This window comes from Mustelus asterias, chromosome 11 (genome assembly GCF_964213995.1).
Source record: "Mustelus asterias chromosome 11, sMusAst1.hap1.1, whole genome shotgun sequence".
NCBI lineage: Eukaryota > Metazoa > Chordata > Chondrichthyes > Carcharhiniformes > Triakidae > Mustelus > Mustelus asterias.
The window spans coordinates 81,010,659-81,034,898 of NC_135811.1; the positions used below are offsets into that span (position 1 = coordinate 81,010,659).

General features: G+C 46.3%; 1 protein-coding gene across 1 annotated transcript in view; it reads left to right on the top strand.

The window, feature by feature from the left end:
• The window catches only part of adam11 (ADAM metallopeptidase domain 11), a 168,576-nt gene that overhangs the window by 84,073 nt on the left and 60,263 nt on the right, over positions 1–24,240 (top strand). The window contains exons 12-14 of the mRNA XM_078222950.1: positions 12,092–12,176; positions 16,645–16,735; positions 22,432–22,483. Coding sequence (XP_078079076.1) covers positions 12,092–12,176; positions 16,645–16,735; positions 22,432–22,483 — 228 coding nt within the window. The remainder of the gene's footprint in view (positions 1–12,091; positions 12,177–16,644; positions 16,736–22,431; positions 22,484–24,240) is intronic.

Below are 24,240 nucleotides of genomic sequence, written 5' to 3' on the forward strand. Positions count from 1 at the left end.
TCGGACTCTCGCCTGCTCCGATTCTGGGCGGGCGAGGTGGCAGAGTTCCAGCCTATGAAGGACTTGGGTGCAGCCTATTTTTGAGGAAAATGGTGACTTTGCACTCATCATTTTCAAAGCCCTCCCCACTGAGATGTTCCTCAGGTCATGTTTGGCTTTCTGTAGACTAATTGATGGATTTTGGTTGCTTTGATTAGTCAACAACTCCATTACAGTTGTATCATGTGACGAAGTGGTGGTAAGTGAACTAGATGCACCTAGGCCTTCTGACATCCAGCAGTTCCTACATTCCTAAGAAGGTAGGGTTAACATTTCAGAACATTGAAAAATCATTGACCTGAAATGTTAAATCTTACCTTCCTTCCCCCACTGATGCTGCATGTTTCTAGCATTTCCTATTTTAATAAGGAATATATCCTTGTAATGGATGCAGTCTTTATCCTGTGCCCTCTGTGAGAAAATGAATGGAGAGTTGAAGCAAGAATGCCATCTGACCTCTGGTAGGCTACTCACGGACGCCCTTGGGAAGGCAAGTCAACTTTATGATGAGATAGTTCCTGACAGCAAAGCCGATGCTTTCAGTTTTTTTTTTCCACAGCTATTTTGAAGGATTGTGATCCTGCAATGAATTACGTGAGCTGATCCTCATCAGGTGGTCAGGTCTCACTGAGGGCAGAGATCTGGATGTCGAACCTAACCAGCTGTCCCTATCGACAGCTCTTCCCTCGGGTCTGGCAACTGTATTGTTGTGCATGAGGGTGCACATGTTCCATATGCCAATGATGACCAGTGTCAGCATTCCTTTCTTTTTTGAGACGGACTTGTGACCACGGTGATGGGATCAGTGCTACTTGCGGCCTGGCTTATTGGCCACAGAGGTGAAGCAAACAATATTTAGGGCACCTTTCCCAGCCCTTTCCTTATACTAGGGAGGTGGGCAGTGTGATCTTGTAAAGGGACTGCTCAGGGGCTACTGAGATCCACTTCAGTCATGTGCAGACCACAAAGACTGGAAGAGATTCCATCATGCTCCAAAATCTCTCTCTGGGTCCCATAGAATCATAGAATCCCTACAGTGCAGGAGGAGGCCATTCAGCCCATCGGCAATGATCCCACCCTGGCTCTGTCCCTGGCGGCACGGTAGCCTGGCGGCACGGTAGCACAGTGGTTAGCACTGCTGCTTCACAGCTCCAGGGTCCCGGGTTCGATTCCCGGCTCGGGTCACTGTCTGTGTGGAGTTTGCACATTCTCCTCGTGTCTGCGTGGGTTTCCTCCGGGTGCTCCGGTTTCCTCCCACAGTCCAAAGATGTGCGGGTTAGGTTGATTGGCCAGGTTAAAAAAATTGCCCCTTAGAGTCCTGGGATGCGTAGGTTAGAGGGATTAGTGGGTAAAATATGTGGGGGTAGGGCCTGGGTGGGATTGTGGTTGGTGCGGACTCGATGGGCCGAATGGCCTCCTTCTGCACTGTAGGGTTTCTATGATTTCTATGAACTCCACGCATTTACCCTGCTAATACCCCTGCCACGAAGGGACAATTGAGCAAGGCCAATCAATCTAACCGGCGCATCTTTGGACTGTGGGAGGAAATCGGAGCACCCGGAGGAAACCCATGCAGACACGGAGAATGTGCAGACTCCACACAGGCTGTGACCCAAGCCGGGAATCGAACCTGGGTCCCTGGCACTGTGAGGCAGTCTACTGGTTCATCACCAATCCTGGGTGTCAAACAGAATGAACCCAAATTCTAGAAAGATGGGCAGATCATTTTAACCACATCAGCAATCGGCCGCCTTCCATCAATGAAGAAGCAATCAAAAGACTGCCACAGGAAATTTGACATGTCAGCTACAACTCTCACCAGCTTTTACAGATGCACCACAGAAAGCATTCTTTCTGGTTGTATCACAGCTTGGTATGGCTCCAGCTCTGCCCAAGACTGCAAGAAACTACAAAGGGGTGTCAATGGAACCCAGTTCATCTCACAAACCAGCCTCCCATCCATTGACTCTGTCAACACTTCCCACAGCCTCGGAAAAGTAGCCAGCATAATTAAGGACCCCATGCACGTTGGACAACTCTCTTCCACCTTCTTCCATCGGGAAAAAGATACAAAAGTCTGAGGTCACGTACGAACTGACTCAAGAACAGGTTCTTATCTGCTGCCATCAGGCTTTTGAATGGACCTACCTTGCACTAAGTTGATCTTTCTCTACACCCTAGCTATGACTGTAACACTACATTCTGCACCCTCTCCTTTCCTTCTCTATAAACAGTATGCTTTGTCTGTATAGCGTGCAAGAAACAATACTTTTCACTGTATTCTAATACATGTGACAATAATAAATCAAATCAAAGGTTACCAACAACTGTCCCCTTGATGGCCACCCTATGCTGTTGGAAAGGACGAACACAATCAAGCAGCTGGCTCGCTGCAAAGCTCAGGAACTGATGCTATCCCAGTGGTGGTTTACGAGATGGAAGTCAGGAATTTCCCTGAACCTGGTCAGTCTATGTTGGGAGCAAGGAACCATCCTGCAAGAGTCCAGAAATGCCTCCATTGTCCACTGTACAAGCAGAAAGCAACTGGCCAATCTTGTGACAATCACAGAGGAATCTCATTCCTCTTCATTTTCAACAAAATCGCCACCAAAATCCTTTTGAACCACTTGGTGGATCTGCTGCCAGAGAATCTACGCTTCAGAAAAGGTTGAGGAACCGCTGATATTGTAGTGGCAGTTTTTTCTAAAATTCATTCATGGGATATGGGCATCGCTGGCTGGCCAGCATTTATTGCCCATACCTAGTTGCTCAAGGGCAGTTGAGAGTCAACCACATTGCTGTGGCTCTGGAGCCACATGGAGGCCAGACCAGGTAAGGACGGCAGATTTCCTTTCCTAAAGGACATTAGTGAACCAGATGGGTTTTTCTGACAATCAACAATGGTTTCATGGTTATCAGTAGACTCTTAATTCCAGATTTTTAAAAAAATTCAAATTCCACCATCTGTTGTGACGGGATTCGAACCTGGGTCCCCAGAACATTAGCTGAGTTTCTGGATTAATAGTCCAGCGATAATACCAGTAGGCCACCGCTTCCACAATAAGACAGTGCCAGTAGAGGCGCCAAGAACAGGACATTGATCTCGACACCACATTTGTTGACCTGACCAAGGCCTTTGACACAGTCAGCCTTTAGGGCCTTTGGAAAGTAATGGAGAAATTCAACAGCCCTGAGCAATTCATCACAACGATTCCACAGTTCTATACGGTATGCTTGCACAATGTCCTAGATGATGGTGAGTCTTCTAACCCATTCCCAGTCACTAATGGAGTTAAACAGGGCTGTGTGCTTCAGTGTGTTTCTCTCCACCATGCTCTCCTGTACCTCCTTGATGGTGATCCTGGCATCGAAATCAGATATCACATGGATGGGAAGCTGCTCAACCTCAGATAACTCCAGACAAAGACCAAGGTTAACTAAAGGCAGCATTGTGGCACAGTGGTTAACACTGCTGCCTCGCAGCGCCGGGGATCTGGGTTCGATTCTGACCTTGGGTCACTGTCTGTGTGGAGTTTGCACATTCTCCCCGTGTCTGCGTGGGTTTCCTCCCACAGTCCAAAGATGTGCAGGTTACGTGGATTAGCCATGGTAAATACGTAGTGTTGGGAATAGGGCAGGAGATGGGCCTGAGTAAGATACCCTGTCGGAGAGTTAGCACAGACTTGATGGGCCGAATGGCCTTCCTCTGAACTGCAGGGATTCTATGGCATACGCTGCGAGATCCTGTTTGCTGACAATTGTGCACTAGCTGCTGATTCAGAGCTGGACACAACGTGTAGCAAGGACTTGTTCTCCAATGCATGTAACAACTTGGGCCTTAGGATCAGCATGAAGAAAACTGAAGCAGTGTACCAGCCTGTTCTGGGAAAGCTCTGTCCTGAACCCAAGGTTTCTGTCCATAACCAGAACCTGTCAGGAATGGATAAGTTCACTTCTCTCATCGGCATACTCTCTCAAGCTGTCTATGTTGACAATGAGACAAATTCAAGAATTACTGAAGCAAGTGTAACCTTCGGCAGACTTCAACCATCACTCTGGGAATGAAGAGCAGGACGTCTGTCTAAAATCTGAAAGGCTATAGGATCAATTAAGCTTCCCACTCTGGTGTACACACACACTGCGTACCAGCATCATGCCAAGAAGCTCAACTGCTTTCACATGAGCTGCTTTTAGAAGCTTCTGAAGAGCAGATGGCAGGAGAAAATACCAGACTCTGAGGCGCTCACCCAAGCTGGATGCCAAGCATCCACACCATCTCGACTCAGTCGCAGTTTGAACTGGCCATGCAGCTAGAATGCCTGACACTCACTCACCAAAGCGAATCTTCAGTGGAGAACTGGAGTCTGGGATATGTTGTCTTGACAACCAAAGGAAGTGTTACAAGGACACTCTGAAGGCTTTGTTTGGGATTGTTGATATTGATTTCACATCCGGGAAAAAGCTCTCCCAGGATCGCTGTAACTTAAGCAATCAAATAAAAGATGGTACAGCATCCTTCGAAAGCGAATGCACTTCAGAGACTGAGAGAAAAAGCAAGGAGGGGAAATCACGAGCCAGTGCCTTAGGGTCATAGAGGTTTACAGCACGGAAACAGGCCCTTCTGCCAACTTATCCATGCCTCCCAGTTTTTAACCACTAAGCTAGTCCCAAATGCCCGCATTTGGCCTCTATACCTATCTTACCCATGTGATTGTCTAAATGCTTTTTAAAAGACAAACTTCTACCCACCTCTACTACTTCCTCTGGCAGCTTGTTCCTCAGTGAAAGAATTGCCCCTCTGGACTCTTTTGTATCTCTCCCCTCTCACCTTAAACCTATGCCCTCTAGTTTTAGACACCCCTACCTTTGGGAGAAGATGCTGACTATCTACCTCATCTATGCTCTTTGTCCAAAACTCAGTCTGTGGTATCCTGTCGGGTTTGCAGCAGAATCCTTCGGGCACTGATTGACCTTGCCAGTCACCCATTTAGCCCACTGGAACCCTACCAAACACCTCCAATGCTGAAGGTCCATTTGGCCTCAAAGGTAGAACGAGAAAAAGATTGGGCTACTTCAGTCACCTTGATGGCACCTGGTCCATTTTCAGTGACAGTATATAATATGGATCTGCATTAGGGCATTTTGATTAATGATAAAAGCTTTGTTTCTATGAACTACAGTAAAAAATACATGTGGTTGAATTATTTAATGGCCTCCGGTTAGTATCTGGCAAGAGGAGAGTTCAGAGGCACCGTCGCATTAGCTAATTATAGCAACACTTCTTTAAAAATCAGAAGTTCTGGTTAACTGCCAATCACACACTGCTTCCAGGCTATCATTGCTCTTTAGAGAATGCACCTTGCTTCGCAGTGCCCATACTGATAGTGTCCAAAGACTGTTCTGAATGTTAATCGCAACAGTACTGCATGACTGTGAATTACTTCTTACAAATCTCATTATCACCATAGATAAGCTTCAATCTGGATAATAATTTTTCATAGAATTTCATAGAAACCCTACAGCACAGAAAGAGGCCATTCGGCCCATCGAGTCTGCACCGACCACAATCCCACCAGGCCCTACCCCCATATCCACCCACAAATCCCTCTAACCTACGCATCTTAGGACACTAAGGGCAATTTTAGCTTGGCCAATCAACCTAACCTGCACATCTTTGGACTGTGGGAGGAAACCGGAGCACCCGGAGGAAACCCACGCAGACACGAGGAGAATGTGCAAACTCCACACAGACAGAGACCCAAGCCGGGAATCGAACCCAGGTCCCTGGAGCTGTGAAGCAGCAGTGCTAACCACTGTGCTACCGTGCCGCCCCAATTTTGAGTTGGTCTGGATCTGGTTAATGGGCTGTGCCAGATGTGGGTTTTCTGTGTGTTGCCCCATCAGGAGTGAAAACAGAATAGAACATAGAACAGTACAGCAGAGGAACGGGCCCTTCAGCCCATGATGTTGTGCCGAACATGACACCAAATTAAACTAATCCCTTCTGCCTGCTCTTGGTCCATATCCTTCTATTCCTTGCATATTTATGTGCTTATTTAAAAGCCCCTTAAACGTCCCGATCGCATCTGCCTCCACCACCACCCCTGGCAGTGCGTTCCAGACACCTAGCACTCTCTGTGTAAAAAAAAACCTACCCCTCACATCTCCTTTGAACTTTTTCTCTGTTATCTTAAGTGCATGTCCCCTAGTATTTGACATTTCAACTCTGGGGAAAAGATTCTGCCTGTCAACCCTGTCTAAGCCTCTCATAATTTCTATCAGGTCTCCCCTCAGCCTCCGCCGCTCCAGAAAAAACAACCCCAATTTGTCCAGCCTCTCCTCATAGCTCATACCCTCTAATTCAGCATCGTGGTAAACCTCTTCTGCACCCTCTCCACATCCTTCCAGTAATGTGGCGACCAGAATTGAATGCAATACTCTAAGCGCAGCCTAACCAAAGTTTTATAAAGCTGCAACATGACATCCTGACTCTTGTACTCAATGCCCCGACCAATAAAGGCAAGCATGCCATACGCCTTCTTTACCACCCTATCTACTTGAGAGGCCACTTTCAGGGAGCTATGGACCCGAACCCCAAGATCCCTCTGTACATCAATGTTGTTCATTAACTGTATTCTTACCCTTAACATTTGATCACCCTAGGTGCAGCAACTCATACCTGCCCGGATTAAACTCCATCTGCCATTTCTCCGCCTATATCTGCAACTGATCTATATCCTGTTATATCCTTTGACAACCTTCTACATTATCCACAACTCCACTTATCTATGTGTCATCTGCAAACTTACCAACCCACCCATTTATGTTTGGGTCCCTGAAGCATGAGGGAGTGCTAACCACTGTGCCATCCTTCACCATATCACTATTTTGCCACAATGGAAATTATTTTCTTCTGAATGCTAATACCATCATTACAATGTTTGAATATATGGAATGAGGAAGGGGTGGCTTCACATTGCCTCATAATCCATTTGCCACTCCTCTTCAGCAATCCTGGGTCTCTAGAATGGAGTCTCAGTCAGCAGGAAGCTTATTTCAGGTACTGGGTGCAGTGGTAATGTCCCTACCTCTGGTTTCAAAACCTACCAGGACTTGGCCACAGAAGGAATATTCATGATGTGATTCAATGACCTGATAATCAGTCCAATAATCCTTCCGCCACCTCACCACTACTCCCCAAAGGCGAAATCTTGAGTTAAAAGACTTAAAAGAAAAATGTTGTAGTCTCATAAAATCTACAGCGCAGAAGGAGGCTATTTGGCCCATCACGTCTGCACTGACAACAATCCCACCCAGGTCCTATCCCCGAACCCCACATATTTACCCTCCCAAGTCCCCCTGACACTAAGGGGCAATTTAGCGTGGCCAATCAACCCAACCTGTACATCTTTGGTCTGTGGGAGGACACCGGAGCACCTGGAGGAAACCCACGCAGACACGGGGAGAATGTGCAGACTCCGCACAGACAGTGACCCGATGCTGGAATCAAACTCGGGTCCCTGGCGCTGTGAGGCAGCAGTGCTAACCACTCTGCCACCGTGCCGCCCTGCATCTCCAACCCACACTCCCTGTGAGGTGAGGTTTCCTAATTGAAGGATTGCTGAATATACACATTGTGCTAAATGCAATGGGCAACAAAATTGGTCAGGAAAACTTTCTGCTACTTCAATTAATGGGGAATGTCAACAACTTGGATAAATCGGGATCAGCGGGGTCACAACTGCTTCTCAAGGTCACTGATGCGTGGTGTTTCTGATTAAGCTTTTCAGACAGAATAATAAACTTATCAGTGCATCTGAAACAATTAGCTCAGCAATAATTAATGGTTGTTGAACACATTTGGGTAAAATTCATTCAAGTGCATTCAATGTAGCTATTAATCTATTTATTTTAATTATATTGATGATTGTTAAATGGTGAACAAAAGGAATAGTGTATATGTGCGTTAACTAGTGCACTACCAAATGTAGTTAAACCCCATTTCATTTCACCTCAATACAACATGTCATATTTCGAAGGGGCTTGAGAGGGTGGATGCTGAGAGGATGTTTCGGCTCCTGGGGGAATCTCGAATTAGGGGGCACAGTTTCACAATAGGGGGTTTCCCATTAAAGACAGAGATGAGGAGGAATTGCTTCTCTCAAAGGGTTGTTAGTCTTTGAAATCCTCTTTTCTAGAGAGCACTGGAGGCTGGGTCATTGAATACATTCAAGGTTGAGTTAGACAGAATTTTGATTGACAAGGCAATCGAGGGTTAAGCGCTTTAGGGGAAAGGCAAGAAAGAGGAGTTAAGATCACAGTTAGATCAGCCATGATATTGAATGGCTCAAAGGGCTGAATGTCCTACCCCTGCTTCTACTTTGTATGTTAATATTCCTCAGCGCCCACACATCCTGATTAGCTCCATCCTCTTTAATTTACTCCAGCTTGCATCCTTAATGGTGCTGGTTCCCACTTATTGACTTCGGAATAGTCAGGGTCATTCTGTGACGCTCAGGGCTGGATTTTACTGCCCTCTGCTGGCTGGTTTGAATGTAGGGTTGAAGGTGGTAAAGTGCATTCCCTTGCCTTCCTGCCCACCTGCAACCTGTCTCTCATTTTACAGGGGGCAGTGGTGGCATTTTGGGCCCATTGAGATCCTTAAATTGCCAATTAATGCCTTGTCACTCCCCAGCCACTAGTTTACCCGTATCGGGGTTAAGCTCAGGAGAGGCAGGTAGCTCAGGACCTTTACCTGGGTGAACCAGTGTTGGACAGGAAGGTGGGGGGGAATTCCTTCGAGTGGTGTCCTGTGCCCGTCGAGGCATTCCTCCTTCAAGGTCATAAAGCCCCCCACCCTTAAAATCATTCCCTCTGGCCTCTCAAACCCACCCACCTCTCTCCACTACACCCCTCACTGGAGCCTCCAGCCCGTCCCTACCAATACCCACACTTCCCTTCAGTCAGGCTTCCATAACCACCTCTTCTTTGGGGACTGGCTGCAGTACCAGCAGTGGCCACCGCTGAAACATAGCAGTACTGGGACATCAGGACTGCAGGCCATTTGGATTAGTCTCTATAGTCGGACTTCCTCCCCAGATGGTGTGGCCGTTTCACTTTGAGCCAATTAACGGCCCTCCAAGCCACAAATGGCTGTGGGGCAGCCAGACGGAGAATAAACAATAAAACGGGAAATAAGAATACTGGTCTGAATTGTTTTTTTCCTTCTGGGTGGCCAGGCTTCAGACCTGCCGGGAACGCGGCTCCCTATAAAATACAGTCCATGGAGTGGATTTTCACTCGTTCAAGGAGCATGGATAACACTGAGTGGCATTTGCACTGATATACAATGACCCTCACATTGGCTACCAACAACTGGAGTAGATAAGGCTGTCCTGTGAGCTGACAGCAAGTGTAACCAATAGTCACATTCTCTGAATGTGCTGGGCTCACAAGTGTACCTGTGCAGATTCGTTCCCCTTGGAAAATGCCAGCTGTTTGCATGTGTCAGGGTATGCAGAACTGACAATACTCCAAAGTTAAGTTGGTACCCAGACAAATATCAATTTTATTTTGTATTCACTCTTGGGACATGGGCATCGCTGGCTGGCCATTTATTGCCCATCCCTAGTTGCCCTTGGAGGGCAGTTGAGAGTCACCCACATTGCTGTGGCTCTCGAGTCACATGTAGGCCAGACCAGGTAGGGACGGCAGATTTCCTTTCCTAAAGGACGTTAGTGAACCAGATGGGTTTTTTCCAACAATCGACGATGGTTTCATGGTCACCAGTAGATCCTTAATTCCAGATATTTTTTATTGAATTGAAATTCCACCATCTGCCTTGACGGGATTCGAACCCGGGTCCCTAGAACATTGGTTGAGTTTATGGCTTAATAGTCTCGCAATAATACCACTAGGCCTCCCCTAACATTGAACATGTGATTACAACTGACTGTTAAACACTGGGAACAAAGAGCCATTCAGGTAAATTTGTCTGTGACATTATAGCCCAAAAAGGTACGAGTGCGGGGATTCCTGATAAAAACCTGTGGGACACCAATTGTAATGCCATGAATTGGATGCCTCAAGGTCAGAATTGCAAATGAATTCTTGTTATTGCCACAAATTGGATATGCACTATTCCCCAGGACCTTTATAATGCATTTTCATTGTCATTAAGAATTAATTAAGTAAATCATTTTAAACGGACTAAAAATTAGGATTTACTGAACCACCAAATTCCTTAGTAGTTTGGTTCCAATGCAGAGGATAATAACTAGTCCATTATCTTACGATCTGAGTTTAGAAAATATGGTATATATTTTGAACTAGTCCCTCAAATAAATTTTCAAAGGAAAAACCATTCCAAAAATGAGAAAGTAATGGGTTACGAGGCATGTTTCACTACATACGAACATACAAACATATGAATCAAGACCAATGACAGCCCATTCAGCCCCTTGAGCCTGCTCCGCCATTCAATAAAATCATGGCTGATCTGTTTATGGCCTGAACTCCACTTTGCTCCCTGCCTCCTAAACCTTTTGACTCTTTTGTTAGTCAAGAGTCTATCTGCATCTGGCTTAAAAATATTCGGTGACCCAGCCTCCAGCACTATGGGGAAGAGAGCTCCACAAACTCTCAGCTCTCTGAGGGGGAAATAAGTTTCTCCTCTTCTGCATTCTAAATGGGAGACCCCTTACTGTAAACTGTGTCCCCTAACACAGTTTTAAAGTTCTGGTCTCTCCCACAAAGAGAAACATCTTTTTAGTATCCACACTGATAAGCCATCTCGGCATCTTACATGTTTCAGTAAGATCACCTCTCATTCTTCTAAACTCCAAACTCTAAACTGGATACAGGGTCAGCCTGTCCAATCTTTCCTCGTAAGTTAACCCCCTCATTCCAGGGATCAGTTGAGTGAACTCTCTCTGAACTGCTTCTAATGCAATTATATCCTTTCCTAAATAAGGAAACCAAACTGTACACAATTCCAGATGCTATCTTATCAACGCCCTGTTCAACTGTAGCAATGCTTTCCTACTTCTATATTCCACTCCCCTCGCAATAAACAACAACATTACATTTCTCTTAATTGCTGTACCTGTATACTAATTTTTGTGATTCATGTACCAGGACACCCAGATCCCTCTGTACCTCAGAGTTCTGCAGTCTCTCTCCATTTAAATAATTTGCTGCTTTTCTATCCTTCCTGCCAAAGTAGTCAAGTTCACATTTTCCCACATTTTACTCCATCTGCCAAACGTTTGCTCGTTTTCACTTAACCTATCTAATATCCCTTACGTCCACTTCACAACTTACTTTCCGGCCTAACTTTGTGTCGTCAGCAAATTTAGCAATCATGCATTTGGTCCCTTTAAAAATGGTGGTCCAGGCTCTGGAGATCTGGTGTAGGCAGTTTTTTCAGGCCCCTCACTGCCAGCATGACACAAGCCTTCAGGATTTTGTTCTTCTCGGTGCTGGACAAGATGGCGAGCAAAGCCGGCTTTGCAGCTGGCGAGCTGTACACCGCTTCTCTCGCCTGGTTCAGCACTTAGGAGAATCATAGAATCCCTACAGTGCAGAAGGAGGCCATTTGGCCCATCGAGTCTGCACTGACCACAATCCCGCCCAGGCCCTAACCCCATATATTTATCCTAGCTAGTCCCCCTGACACTAAGGGGCAACTTAGCATGGCCAATCAACCTAACTCGCACATTTTTGGAGAGTGGGAGGAAACCGGAGGCACCCAGAGGAAACCCACGCAGACACGGGAAGAATGTGCAGACTCCACACAAATGGTGACCTGAGGCTGGAATTGAACCCGGGTCCCTGGCGCAGTGAGGCTACAGTGCTAACCACTGTGCCACCGTGCCGTCCTAAGAAAAAATGGCAAATCCTGCCCTCTGTTTCCTGTGAGCTAACTGATTCTCTGTCTGTGCTAATATGTCATCCAGTGCACCATGAGCTCTTACATTGGTAATGAAAGCTTCACGCATGGTAATGGCATGTTCCCAGATTGACTTTGCTCCTGTTTTTTTTTACTCCACAGAGGCCGAACATTTGAATGTAGTCACAGTGCAACAGCCTATATTGGAGGAATCTGCTCTGTATCTAAAGGAGGAGGGATTAATGAGGTTTGTTGTTTTATTGACCTGTTCACTGCTGTTGCAGTTTTGTCTGTATCCTCTTGCCCCTATCCATTTTAACGTAACGTACCTACTCACGACACAAAATTTATTTCTATTTACCTTTAAAATCCTCTCTTGTAATCTGTACCATCGGTGTTTAACAGTAAAACAGCTGCACTCGCCCCAAAACCGGAAAATCCCACCCGAGTTCAACAGACCGTTGCATGGGTTTGCCATTCCGTCCACTGCGATTTCCATGACGGACGGGAAAATTCCACTCTCCGGTGTTAACCTTCTTGTCACAGGATCCTTCCAGACAATGGCAGGTTGTTGCATTACTGATGTCTGGCTGACAAATCAGAGACTGGATTAAACTGAGCATTGGGTGCAACAGAAGCACAGGGACGCAGGTTCGATCCCAGGCTTGGGTCACTGTCTGTGCGGAGTCTGCACATTCGCCCCGTGCCTGCGTGGGTTTCTGCCAGGTGCTCCAGTTTCCTCCCACAGTCCAAAAGGCGTGCTGGTTAGGTGCATTGACCATGCTAAATTCTCTCTCAGTATACCCGAACAGGCGTCAGAGTGTGGCGACTAGGGGAATTTCACAGTAACATAGTTGACTCTCAACTGCCCTCCAAGGGCAACTAGGGATGGGCAATAAATGCTGGCCAGCCAAATACACCCATGTCCTATGAATGAATTTTTAAAAAAGCACTGCTGCCTCACAGCTCCAGGGACCCGGGTTCAACTCCGGCCTCGGGTCACTGTCTGTGTGGAGTTTGCACTTTCTCCCGTGTTTGCGTGGGTTTCCTCCGGGTGCTCCGGTTTCCTCCCACAGTCCAAAGATGTGCTGGTTAGGTTGATTGGCCGTGCTAAATTGACCCTAGTGTCAGGGGGATTATGTGAGGTTACAGGAATAGGGCCAGGGTGGGATTGTGATCGGTACAGACCTGATGGGCCGAATGGCCTCCTTCTGTACTGTAGGGATTCTATGATTCTATGATGCTGGAATCTGAAACTAAAACAGAAAATGCTGTAAAATCTCAGCAGGTCTTACTGCATCTGTGGAGAGAAAATAGGGCCAACATTTTGAGTCTGTCTCGCTGCACAGCTGTTGTCAGACCTGTTCTGGGGACCTGGGTTCGAATCCCGCCACGGCAGATGGTGGAATTTGAATTCAATAAAAGATATCTGGAATTAAGAATCTACAGATGACCGTGAAATCATTGTCAATTGGCAGGAAAACCCATCTAGTTCACTAATGTTCTTTAGGGTCAAGAGCTTCAAGTTTTTAGATGTCCAGATCACCAACAACCTGTCCTGGTCCCCCCATGCCAACACTATAGTTAAGAAAGCCCACCAACACCTCTACTTTCTCCGGAGACTAAAGAAATTTGGCATGTCAGCTACGACTCTCACCAACTTTTACAGATGCACCATAGAAAGTATTCTTTCTGGTTGTATCACAGCTTGGTATGGCCCCTGCTCTGCCCAAGACCGCAAGGAACTACAAAAGGTCGTGAATGTAGCCCAATCCATCACACAAACCAGCCTCCTATCCATTGACTTTGTCTACACTTCCTGCTGCCTTGGCAAAGCAGCCAGTATAATTAAGGACCCCACGCACCCTGGACATTCTCCCTTCCACCTTCTTCCTTCAGGAAAAAGATACAAAAGTCTGAGGTCACGTACCAACCGACTCAAGAACAGCTTCTTCCCTGCTGCTGTCAGACTTTTGAATGGACTTACCTTGCATTAAATTGATCTTTCTCTCCACCCTAGCTATGACTGTAACACTACATTCTGCACTCTCTCGCTTCCTTCTCTATGAACGGTATGTTTTGTCTGTATAGCAGGCAAGAAACAATACTTTTCACTATGTTAGTACATGTGACAAATCAAAGGAAATGTAGTGTCCTTACCTTAATGAGCAGGCGTGCGCACAAACAATGGGCCTGATAATGGAGCCAGGAAGTCAGTGTGGGACGTGCCAGGTAGCCGGGGCTTCCCACCGATCCTGCTCAACTTAATGGTATGATACACTTTGAATTGTCTCAACAGGTTTCCTATGCGACAGTCAGCCAGCGGGATGAGGAGATGGAGCATTGAGGGGGGAGGGGAGGGAGGTGATGGTTGCCGAAAGATCAGCTTGGTGGCTGGGGAAAGTGCTGCAGCTCCACCTCGGCCTCGAGCAGTGTGATAACCCTATGGCTGCGACCCATCTCGCCTCCTTTCCCGAGGCTCAGCCATCCCGACCTGCAGAAATTAGAAATGATTAAAATGGAGGCATGTAGCCTCCTAAAAGATCGTACTGCCAGACTTGCCTCCTGAGAATGAATTGCAATGGCCACCTGCCTCTCCATTGAAACCAGAAGTGCGCGAGTTGGTGTCACATTCCCTATTTTTAGTTTTAAATTCCCACCCACCAGGTGGGGGCGTGAGGTGAGTTAATGTTACCTCATTATAGTTCTGATACTTACATTAATTAGACTACATGCTGCATGTCGGTGTCAGCTTGAGTGCAATCTCCTGCAAATGAGCTTCCAGGAAAATCGAAGATTCCTGATTATTTATAAAGAGGGGCGAGCAATAGATTTAAACCCCATTTAATCTGCTGCCTGAGTTTCACCTTGTGCATGTAAGGTTGTCTATCTGTACATAAGTTGGGTTGTGTTGAATAGATAGTGCCAAGACTCATACCAGTACAATTATTGTGCATCAAATGGAAGCCAGTATTCCGTGGTCAAGTCATCCATTCATAAGCTGCAAGTGGAACGTGTTTGGCTGGCCTCGATCTAGTGGAATTCCCTGCCCAATGAAGCAGTTGAGGCTACCTCATTAAATGTTTTTAAGGCAAGGATAGATAGATTTTTGAACAGTAAAGGAATTAAGGGTTATGGTGAGCGGGCGGGTAAGTGGAGCTGAGTCCGCAAAAAGATCAGCCATGATCTTATTGAATGGCAGAGCAGGCTCGAGGGGCCAGATGGCCTACCCCTGCTCCTAGTTCTTATGTAGTTCTTAACAGCTATACAGCACCACTTGTAACCTGCATTGAGCTGATGGTCTCAGCCAGAAGGATGTGAGGGTAGCCATTCTGACATTTGGAGGGATTGAGTTTAGGAGTCCGGGGATAATGATGCAGCTTTATAAGACCCTCGTCAGACCCCACTTGGAGTACTGTGCTCAGTTCTGGTCGCCTCATTACAGGAAGGATGTGGAAAAGATTGAAAGGGTGCAGAGGAGATTTACAAGGATGTTGCCTGGATTGAGTGGCATGCCTTATGAGGATAGGCTGAGGGAGCTCGGTCTTTTCTCCTTGGAGAGACGTAGGATGAGAGGAGACCTAATAGAGGCGTATAAGATGTTGAGAGGCATAGATCGGGTGGACTCTCAGAGGCTTTTTCCCATGGTGGAAATGGCTGCTATGAGAGGACACAGGTTTAAGGTGCTGGGGGGTAGGTACAGGGGAAATGTTAGGGGGAAGTTTTTCACACCGAGGGTGGTGGGCGAGTGGAATCGGCTGCCGTCAGTGGTGGTGGAGGCAAACTCAATCGGGTCTTTTAAGAGACTCCTGGATGGGTACATGGGACTTAATAGGATGGAGGGTTATAGGTAGGTCTAAAGGGTAGGGAGATGTTCGGCACAACTTGTGGGGCTGAAGGGCCTGTTTTGTGCTGTAGTTTTTCTATGTTTCTATGTTTCTCACATGGCTGAAGTTCTGGGTGCTCTTCTGAAGTCGAGATCAAGAGTAAACGGGATGTATAGAACCTTACTTGGTGCTATGGGTGTGCGTGCGACCAGTAACAAGAAAGCACAAGAGTACCCCGTTCTTTAGAAATGGCGTCCACAAGTTTGCATTTCTTTAAAATAAAAGGAAAAAGAAGTAAATTACAGATTTGGGTGGTGAAACCTCAGCGCCAGCTGCATCATTTCATCGGAAGTGCGCAGGTGTTCCAGCAAAGAAGTGTTGGTGGAGCAGAAACAATTTCAAGGAATTTCCCGGTCAATCTTAGCATTCCCAAAGCGAATGGACGGAAACATCTTTTGCCATCATGTCGAGGTAAAGTTTGGTCTTCAATGTTCCTGGGAGAGCTGGGAGTACAGGTATGCTGGACCCCATGGTTAAAATTCCTAAGTGCGGCCTCACTGCACAACACCCTACATTGGGAGCGTTCAATACGGACCCTGCAAATTTACTCACTGACTTGATAATCTGAGTATTTGTTGAGATGATTCAAGATATTCCCAATTTAATCTATAGTGTGTATCCTGAAGGTGAGTTTGTAGTATTGTTGGTTGTTCTTCAAAGCAATTAATTCCAATCTTCAACAAGACACCAAATAAATATTTCACAATTCTCGGGTTTGTTAAAGCTGATGCAGCCGAATGGTTAGCAATACAAACGATACAAGCTATCTTCTGAAAAAGCCTTTTGTCATTAACGAATTGAAGCTTCTTCCTTTGGCTCTCTTTTCAGTATGGAAACTTTGGTATGATGGCAGTCACGCTGGCTCAGAGCTTGGGCCAAAACCTTGGAATGATGTGGAATAAACAGCGTGCAGGAACCAGTAAGTTGTACTTTAATTTATTTGAATTCTATACACGTTGGGCAGGATTATCCGCGCAACTTGCCACGTGCTTTGGGACGGCAGAGGAGGCCCACCATTGGCTGGCGGCAGCGGGATCTCCTGGTCCCATTGTGGTCAATGGCTTTCCCGTTCAATGCAACCCTTGCTGCCGGGAAACTCGCGGCGAGGGTACGCCAAGCGTGAGACCAGAACAACCCGCTGGTGTCCAGGCCATTGTGCAGTCATGTACATAAGATGAAACAAAACTATCCATTGGAACAGAAATTCTACAAAATGAATCCATCTCCGCCTGTTAAAGTTTTCAGTAAAGTTCCTTATGTCGATGTGTTTTAATTCTGACCTATACAATCACATCAGCATTTCTCAGTTACTTTACGATACAGTAGCTGGACTGTCGTTCCCAGAATTTTGCCCCATTCCTCCTTTGAATATTGGGATAATTTTGTTGTCACCCACTATTCAGGTAAAGTTCCTGGGCGGGATTTTCCAGCCGCGCTCGCCCCCAAGACTGGAAAATCCCACCCAAGGTCAACGGACCTTTGCATGGTCCGTGTCCCGCCTGCTACAATTCCCGTGGTGGGCGGGAAGGGAAAATTCCGCCCCCTGTATTTACGGAACTCCAAAAACTGTATCAATTTCCCCCCCCACCTCATATCCTTGTAGGGTTGAGGGGGTGTAACATCTGCCTCATGTGCCAGACTCATTAAAATCAACGTCCTGTAAATCAAAGAGAGATCTGTCCTACACAAGACTTGAGGTAACCACTGTATAAAAATATGACCTGAAAGAAAATGCCTTTTTTTGAGCGACAGCCTTACTTTACGATGATAAATCTGTCTTATTTATTAAGGGTCCATCTATATTCTACACTGCTTGATAGGCCAGTTATAAGGAGGTGAGTGAAAGTGGCTTGGGTGGCTTGCTGTCTGGCTTCCATTCTTTCCATCATGAAGAGTCTAATCTCCACTTACTACAGGTGGCAGGGGTGTGAATTGGGAGCTCGCCATTGCTGGGGATTACTGAGTGGCTCCATCCACTGACACTCTGTAACGCCCTGGATGCAACCACCTTTTGAAAGAAACTAGAAGGATCTTAAGTTGGGCCAAATTTGGGTAAACTCTTCAAACCGTAAGAAGGTTATTGTGCCACGCAAGAATCATGGATTTTTCTGCATTGAAATCAATATTGCAAATTCTACTTATAGAATTTCATAAGTAGACATTAAAGGTTCAATGCATTAGATCATGCTGAATATATATATATATATATATATAATGGACTATGTGCCAGCTCTAGTAACCATTTTGGAAGCTGTTTTCTTTTGCTTCATCCAATCTGAATCTCAGTAATCTAATCATCATCAGAAGAGAAATCGCACCTGTAATTGCTCACGTGCACGCTTTTTTACTCTCTCACGCGCACACATCCTCTCTTGCTCGTTCATGTTTGAAGTTAAAACTCCTAAAGTGCCTGCACTTTATTCATAATGCTGCACTGCTGTTAACTGGATGCCTGTATTTTGCTTATTTCTTCTACAAAATCGATACACCATTCAACAAGCAGCTGCAAACAGTTCACGTCTGAGACTCTCATGCCACTCTGTGGCGGTTCTCACCGACTGCATGTTATATGCTATCGCATTAGAGTGTGCATTAGATATAAGATCTCATAAGTAGCCAATGTACACCACCACGAGTTCCTGTAACTCACTTGTACACATAGAAACTTCTGATTTGTACTATGTATTTACCATAACCAAGAACCTTGTATTTAAGAGTCAGTCAAGCTGTCTTACGATGATTCTGTTTCCATGCTCCCTTCAATCTGAGTCACGTTGGTAGTTGAAGGCTAGGGTAGACCTGACATCCATCGAGATCTCACCTCCAGGGGCAGTGTTAACGAGTCAACTCTGCATATTGAAATTTTAAAAGACTTTTTATGGATTTTATTCTCCACAACGTAGGCACGCAACAGCTGGAAGATCCTTTCAGCCAAAAACTGACTTATTATTTGGGGCGGCACGGTGGTTAGCACTGCTGCCTCACAGCGCCAGGGAACCGGGTTCAATTCCGGCCTCGGGCGACTGTGTGCAGTTTGCACGTTCTCCCCATGTCTGCGTGGGTTTCCTCCGGGTGCACCGATTCCCTCTCACACTCCAAAGATGGACAAGTTAGGTGCATTGGCCATTTTCAATTGCCGTTTTGTGTCAAAGATGTGTCGATCAGGGGAATTAGCAGGGTAAACATGTGGGGTTACGGGAAAGGGCCTGGGTGGGATCCTCTGTGGGAGAGTCGGTGCAGGCCAAATGGCCTCCTTCTGCTCTTTAGGGATTCTATAATTATGACAAAGAATCCACGTGGTGGATTTTATACTTTTAAATTAACATTTATAGTTCAGTTATAAGCATTAACTTTTCTTCAGAAGAATGATACCAGGGCTAAAGGCGTTATTAAACTACGAGGTCATGTTGCATAGACCCGAGTATCTGAATTGGAAAGGAGTCTGTTTCCCAGGAACTTCCAGTGGTTGCGTGTCCACAGCCCAGGTTATGGACATTTAAATTATCTGACTCGGTAGCTGTAGTGTCTCTGCCTCTTTCAGGTTGCCTATCTCAGGTGGTAGAATTGCAGTAGGTCCTACCACATGGCAGCATCCTACGGCCACAGACATTGGTGAACATTTGAGTCATTTTGTTCTCATTTTTAATATCCCGCCTTGCCTGGTAAAATCAATTAGCTCCGTATTTAGCTTGTAAGGCAAATGACTTTAAATTCAGCCCTCATCTCCTCTGCAGTACCCCCATATCCCAAGATGCCCATAGTAACCCTGGATGTTAAGAACGCACTGGCAATGCCATGAACAGTTTTGGTCTTCTTAACTAAGGAAAGATTTACTGGAGGCAGTCCAGAGAAGGTTCACTAGGTTGATCCCGAGTATGGAGAGACCTATGGAGTTAAGGATTCTCATATCATAGAAACATAGAAAAAAATAGGAGCACGAAGAGGCCATTTGGCCCTTTGAACCTGCTCCGCCATTCATTCTGAATCGCCTGATCTCACCTTCCCCCCCCTTAGCCTTTGATCCCCTTCGCCTCAAATGCTAAATCTAATTGCTTCTTGAAAACATACATTGTTTTGACCTCAACTGTTTTCTGTGATATTGAATTCCACAGGCTTACCACTCTCTGGGTGAAGAGATTTCTCTCCATCTCTGTCCTAATCAGTCTACCCCTTATCCTCTGATTGTGACCCCTGCTTCTGGACACCCCATCATCGGGAACATCCTTCTTGCATCTATCCTGTCTAGTCCTGTTGGAATTTTATAGATTTCTATGCGATCCTCCCCTCATTCTTCTGATCTTCAGAGAGTACAGTCCTAACTGACTCAAACCCTCCTCATACGTCAGTCCTGCCATCCCAGGAATCAGTCTGGTAAACCTTCTCTGCATTCCCTCTAGAACAAGACCATCCTTCTTCAGATAGGTGACCAAAACTGCACACAATATTCCAGGTGTGGCCTCACCAAGGCCCTGTACAATGGCATCAAGACATCCCTACTCCTGTATTTGAATCCACTCACTATGAAGGCCAACATACCATTTGCCTTTTTTACTGCCTGCTGCACCTGCATGGTTATCTTCAGTGACTGGTGTATGAGGACACTCAGGTGTCATTGCGCATTCCCTTCTCCTAATGTATGACTATTCAGATAGTAATCTGCCTTCCCGTTTTTGCTACCAAAGTGGATAACCTCACATTTATCCAAATTATACTGCATCTGCCAGATCGGATCAGTCATTATCTAATTGAATGGCGGAGCAGACTCAATGGGCTGAATGGCCTACTTCTGCGATGTCTTATGACAATTCTGGTGCATTGCTACAGCGCAATTAATTGGCAACATTTGGTTTCAATTACAATACACCAATTCTTTTTGGCTGGAACTGGTTTGGTAGTTCTGAGGAAGGGTCATATTGGACTCGAAACATTAACTCTGTTTCTCTCTTCACAGATGCTGCCAGTGCTGCTGAGTTTTTCCAGCGCTTTCTGTTTTATAACTTTTGACCTTGTTAGGCACCTTCTATTTTGAAGGTGTGGCCCATTTTGCTAAATTTAGGTTAGTTGATTTAGATGCAGCCAAAATTTTCAAGTTCGAAACTCTTGAAATTTTCCGGTATCTGGATCGTCAGAGAGCACAGGTCTGACTGAAGATGCACACTGGGTCCCTGTGGAAGTCCTGACATGGAGACCCACATCGAGATTGCCTGGGAAGTTTCGACTCAAGTTAGAGGCAGAGACTTTGGACAGTTCCACAGCACTTACCTGAATGGTTACCCAGGATATGTTAAACTGATTAAAATGCAGTTTAGCTCCTGGGTAACTCCAGAACTGACACCCCACCTCCAATCGCACTCACTGACCCGCTGACTAGCACTCCCCTGACTCAAAGATAAAGTCGCCATAGTCTCAGTTGACCATAGGTCGCTCTCCCCTTTGAGAGGGAGAGCTGACTGGTGGTGATTTAACCTGAGGATCACCACACCTCAGGCGAGAGTCAAGGCTGAGAAGGCGGACCTTCATGATTAACCTCAGCTGATAACGGGAATTGAACCCGCGCTGTTGGCTTCGCTCTGCATCATGAACCAGCTAACGGGGCCCCCCTCCCCTGACTACCTCCCCTTCTCCCGAGCTGACTACTGCTCCCAACCTGCCTTTCTCCCCAAACATGATTAACCATCTAACCAGACCTGACTAACCCCTGACATGACTCTCCCTTAAGACTTGACCCAACTAGCTCCCTGACCACCTGATTTCTCACCCCCACCCTCGACCAGACCTGACTACCCCGCCCAATCTGACCCATTATCACCAAATCACCCTATCCAGCATACCCACCCTAGCAACCTTGCATATCCCACCGTAACCAGTTACCTTGCTCCAACCAACTCATCTCACCCTCTTACTCATTCATCCATTCATTAAATCAAAAGACTGGGCATTTAAATTTGCCATATGGCAGCGAGTGCCATCAAAATGCATCATGTCCTGTCTTCCCCTGACTGTGTTCCATTGAGTTCCCCGATGGACGCTGCCTGCACATTTCTGGGAGTGCCAGACTTGGAAGGTCCAAGAGGAAATGTGGAACAGCATTGAGTTGGGAGAATTTATGAGCACAGCAGCAGGCTGAGTTCATCAGTGCTGCTCAGAAGATCCAAGCCTGAGGGTTCTACTCGAGTGAGAAGATTGTCAAATTCTACTTTGAATTCGCCCTGAGCTGTTTCACAGGTGAATTGCAACACGGATCAATTATATAATAGCAGGAAGGTGATCTTTTTTCCTCAATATAGGCTTGGAAATCCATTTGTGCTGCCCTACAAAAGACCTAAATCCTGTTTCAACTGGATGCCTTTTTATCCCACATCAATATGGTGAGCAGCACATTTTTGGCTTGTCATGAGCATTCCCTTTGCTTGCCATATTAGAGGATTGGGCATCTATTTAGTGTTTGAAAAACAGATGCTGCTGCATTGAATTTCTAGATGATCATCGCTGTAAAATGGGCGTTCCACAGATGATTTGGTATATGTATTTCTCTCAATCCATTGCTGCTTCCAATAATCCATTCCATGTTTCCTGCTGTGTACCACCGATTCATTTCCTGTTTTCCTTTAGCAGGTGACTGCTGGTGTCCCGATGCCTGGTCTGGCTGTATAATGGAGGATATGGGGTAAGATAACCTTTCCCAAAATGGAGAAGGGAGCCTCAGTTTTGTCTTTTTACATGATGCATGACAAGTAGTCGGCTGGAAGAACATCTGGAAGTTGACTGATCTGTTCTGCCCTTGTGTACAGGTGTTGTAAATGAAATTGCACCTTGATGTTGTAATTATTTTTACAATGAAGACCAGTTAGCAGTTTTCAGTTTAGTGATAAAAGAAATCCGTTTCTCCGATCTTCTCCAGTCCACGTGAGCAAAGTAGCAACAGAACCCGGGAGCGGCACCTGGGATTTCAGTCACCTCTCATGAACATACAGTAGGAATGTAGCTGTGATTCAGGACAGCCTGTTTGTGGGCAGAAGTTTTAGACGCTGCTAAGAGATGTAAAGACCTACAGCACCCTCAAAGGCACAATGTGGGTGAAATTGCCCAAGATGTGAGATGGGAAATCAACAGCCATTTTTTTAAGTTTAAGTTGATTTATTAGTGTCACAAGTAGGCCTACATTAACACTGCAATGAAGTTACTGTGAAAATCCTCCAGCGCCTGTTCAGGTACGCCGAGGGAGAATTTAGCATGGCCAATGCACTTAATCAGCACGTCTTTCGGACTGTGGGAGGAAACCGGAGTACCCGGAGGAAACCCACACAGACACGGGGAGAAGGTGTAGACTCGACACACAGTGACCCAAGCTGGGAATCAAACCCGGGTCCCCGGCGCTATGAGGCAGCAGTGCTAACCACTGTGTCACCGTGCCGGACACATCATTGTGTACCTTTCCAATTTTCTTTTCCAATTACTTTCCGTGAAATGGGGGCTTAGTTAGCTCAGTTGGCTAGGTGACTAGTGTATGCTTGAGGATAGTGCTACCTGCACGGGTTCGATTCCCGATCCAGGTCTCCTGGCCTTGCCTGTGAGAGAGGAAGGAAATGGCTGACCACCACTGTCAAAACCCACCAAGAAAACAGCTCAGGCTGAAACATCAGCAGATAAATGAGCCAAGGCCCAGTCTTCAGGCAGTGAATGAATGAATGATGTGAAATAAAATTATCCAGGACGTATATCAGATGGCCACTTCACTGTTTACTCTTTTGCGCATCTGCTATCACTGAAGACTTATTTGGGGAATCCAGACCCGGTAGTTTACTAAAGTTAGCTGAACTTTGTCAGGTTTACCTGAAATTTGTCGCAGGTTGTCTTCAAATGGAATCTTGGGGACACTGGAAGGAGCGGGACCAGCTACATTGATGGGATAATGTCTGGCATGTTTGCACATTCTCCCTGTGTCTGCATGGGTTTCCTCCCATACTCCAATGATGGGCAGGTTAGGTGGATTGGCCACGCTAAATTTCCCCTCCGTGTCCTAAGATGTTTAGGTTCGGGAGTTAAATATGGAGGGTTACGGGAAAGGGCCTCGGTGGGATCTATTGTCGGAGAGTCGGTGCAGACCTTCTGCACTGGAGGGATTCTATGAATACATCTGCGTGCCACGGATACTCATTTTATTCGAGGCGGCACAGTGGTTAGCGCTGCTGCCTCACAGCGCCAGGGACCCGGGTTCGTTTCCCGGCTTGGGTCACTGTGTGGAGTCTGCATGTTCTTCCCTTGTCTGAGTGGGTTTCCTCCGGGTGCTCCGGTTTCCTCCCACAGTCCAAAGATGTGCGCGTTAGGTGGATTGGCCATGTTAAATTGCCCCTTAGTGTCAGGGGGACTAGTAAATGCATGGGGTTATGGGGATAGGGCCTGTGTGGGATTGTGGTTGGTGCA